Genomic DNA, 1,977 nt, shown 5'->3' on the forward strand with positions numbered 1-1,977 from the left:
CTGGCATTCCCCACCTTTCCTGGCCACCTCTAACGCATATTGCTGTATTGTGGGCCAGTATATACCCATTCACAGTACTTTGCCTGTTAAGGCCCGTGCTCCCTCGTGTGCACCCACCTGGCCTGCGTGTGCTTCATGTAGCATCTCTCTCCCTTTAGCTTAGTCTACACACTTCAGCCATGGCGCTGTGAACCCTTTCCTGTATAATTCTCCATTTATCAATGCGTATAAGGGCGCTTTTATACGTATCTTCCTGGCCTCGCTGTGATCGTCCGGTAACACCCCCCTTTATAGGTATTCCCTGAATGGTGTCATCCACGTGGGCCCGGTGGTCGTTAGGGCATTCACCTGCTGCTCGTCTATACTTCTTTCCCGGAGTACCTCTACCAAGACTTTCTTCGATAGGTGGTCGAAGCACGTAGATGCCAATTTGCTTAAGGCATCCTCCCTCTTATTTTCGCTTCTAGGTATCTGCTTGATTGTGAACTGCCTGAACAATTTGACCAGTTGTTTCACCATCTTCACATACCTTCCCATTCTCTGATCTCTCACCTTGAAACTTCCATTGACCTGGTTCGCTGCTAGCCTTGAGTCGGTCAGGGCCGTTACAGCCTTCGCACCTATTTGCTTGGCTAGGCGCAATCCTGCAAGCAGAGCTTCGTACTCTGCTTCGTTGTTTGACGTATGAAAATCAAAACGGAGGGCGTAAGTCACTTCTTCCCCTTCTGGGCTGGTCAGGATTAGCCCCGCCCCTGAGCCTTCCCTGCTGGATGCTCCGTCCGTATATAGTGTCCACGAATTACTGTCGGTCGGGGCTCCTTCAACTGCCCACACTTTTTCCTTAATCGAGCCCCCCTCGTCTGGAATTTCTAGCAGGAAATCGGCCAACGCTTGTCCCTTAATACTTGTCCTTGGGTGGTAACTTATGTCATGTTCTCCCAATTCAATTGCCCATTTCGCCAACCGGCCCGACGTCTCCAGCTTAAGCAGTATTTGTTTGATGGGACAGTTTGTTAGCACCTCGATCTGATGTGCTTGAAAATATCGCCTCATTCGTCGCGCCGCGTAGATGAGTGCCAGGACTAATGATGCGACATCGACCTCCGGCTAGTCTTCTGGTCTTCTGTTGCGGCGGAGATCTGCTTGTCACAATCAGAGAGATGTGTTAGAGCCGTCCCAGGGACTATGCCCCGGGAGCGGACTCCGACGATCAAGTTAGATCAGCTAGAAGATCTGAGATGGTCCTCCATAGCTGGAGAGAACCATCTTGGTGGTGGTGGTGGTGTATGGTGGCTGACGGCGGCGGGTGGTGGCTGAGCCACCCTGCCGGAATATAGTGTGGTGGCTGAGCCATGGGGGAAGTCTAGGGAAAGGTTCTAGGGAAAAGTCCTCCTTCATGGAGGAGGCACTATTCATTATATAGGGGACAACTAGGTCAAGGGGAATTAGGTCAGGCTTTGGGTTAGCCCAATTCAGGCCCAACTAGCAAGGAGCTGGGCAAGGCCGCCCGGAGGCGCCGGGTGGGACTGGCGGGCGCGCCCCAGGCAAGGCTGGCAAGGGAGCGCCAGGTCGGGCTGGCAGGAGAGTCCCCAGCAAGGCTGGCAAGGGAGTGCACCAGGCAAGGCTGGCAGGAGCACGCCAGGCCAGGCTGGCACGCTAGAGCAGTCTAGGCCATGCTAATGGACCATATATCATCAAGTCCCCCCAGTCTGGTGTTATTGGTACGCGGCCAATGACATCGGACTGGAACTAGTCATATAAACTAACAGGAGAGCCCCCCGCGAGGCTGGCAAGGGAGTGCGCTAGGCAAGGCTGGCAGGAGCGCGCCAAGCCAGGCTGGCGCGCTAGAGCAGTCTAGGCCATGCTAGTAGACTATATATCATCAAGTCCCCCCAGTCTGGTGTTATTGGTACGCGTCCAATGACATCGGACTAGACTAAGTCATATAAACTGTGCGTCGTCAAGTCCCCCTAGTTT

General features: G+C 53.8%; 1 protein-coding gene across 1 annotated transcript; it reads right to left on the minus strand.

Moving 5' to 3' along the window:
- Nucleotides 1-288: 288 nt before the first annotated feature.
- On the minus strand, nt 289-1,053 carry LOC145121707 (uncharacterized). The gene has a single exon (XM_079057414.1). The coding sequence runs from the start codon at nt 1,051-1,053 to the stop codon at nt 289-291; it is 765 nt and encodes a 254-aa protein (XP_078913540.1).
- Nucleotides 1,054-1,977: the final 924 nt, after the last annotated feature.

This window comes from Lactuca virosa, chromosome 6 (genome assembly GCF_052849685.1).
Source record: "Lactuca virosa cultivar CGN04683 chromosome 6, Lactuca_virosa_CGN04683_v6, whole genome shotgun sequence".
NCBI lineage: Eukaryota > Viridiplantae > Streptophyta > Magnoliopsida > Asterales > Asteraceae > Lactuca > Lactuca virosa.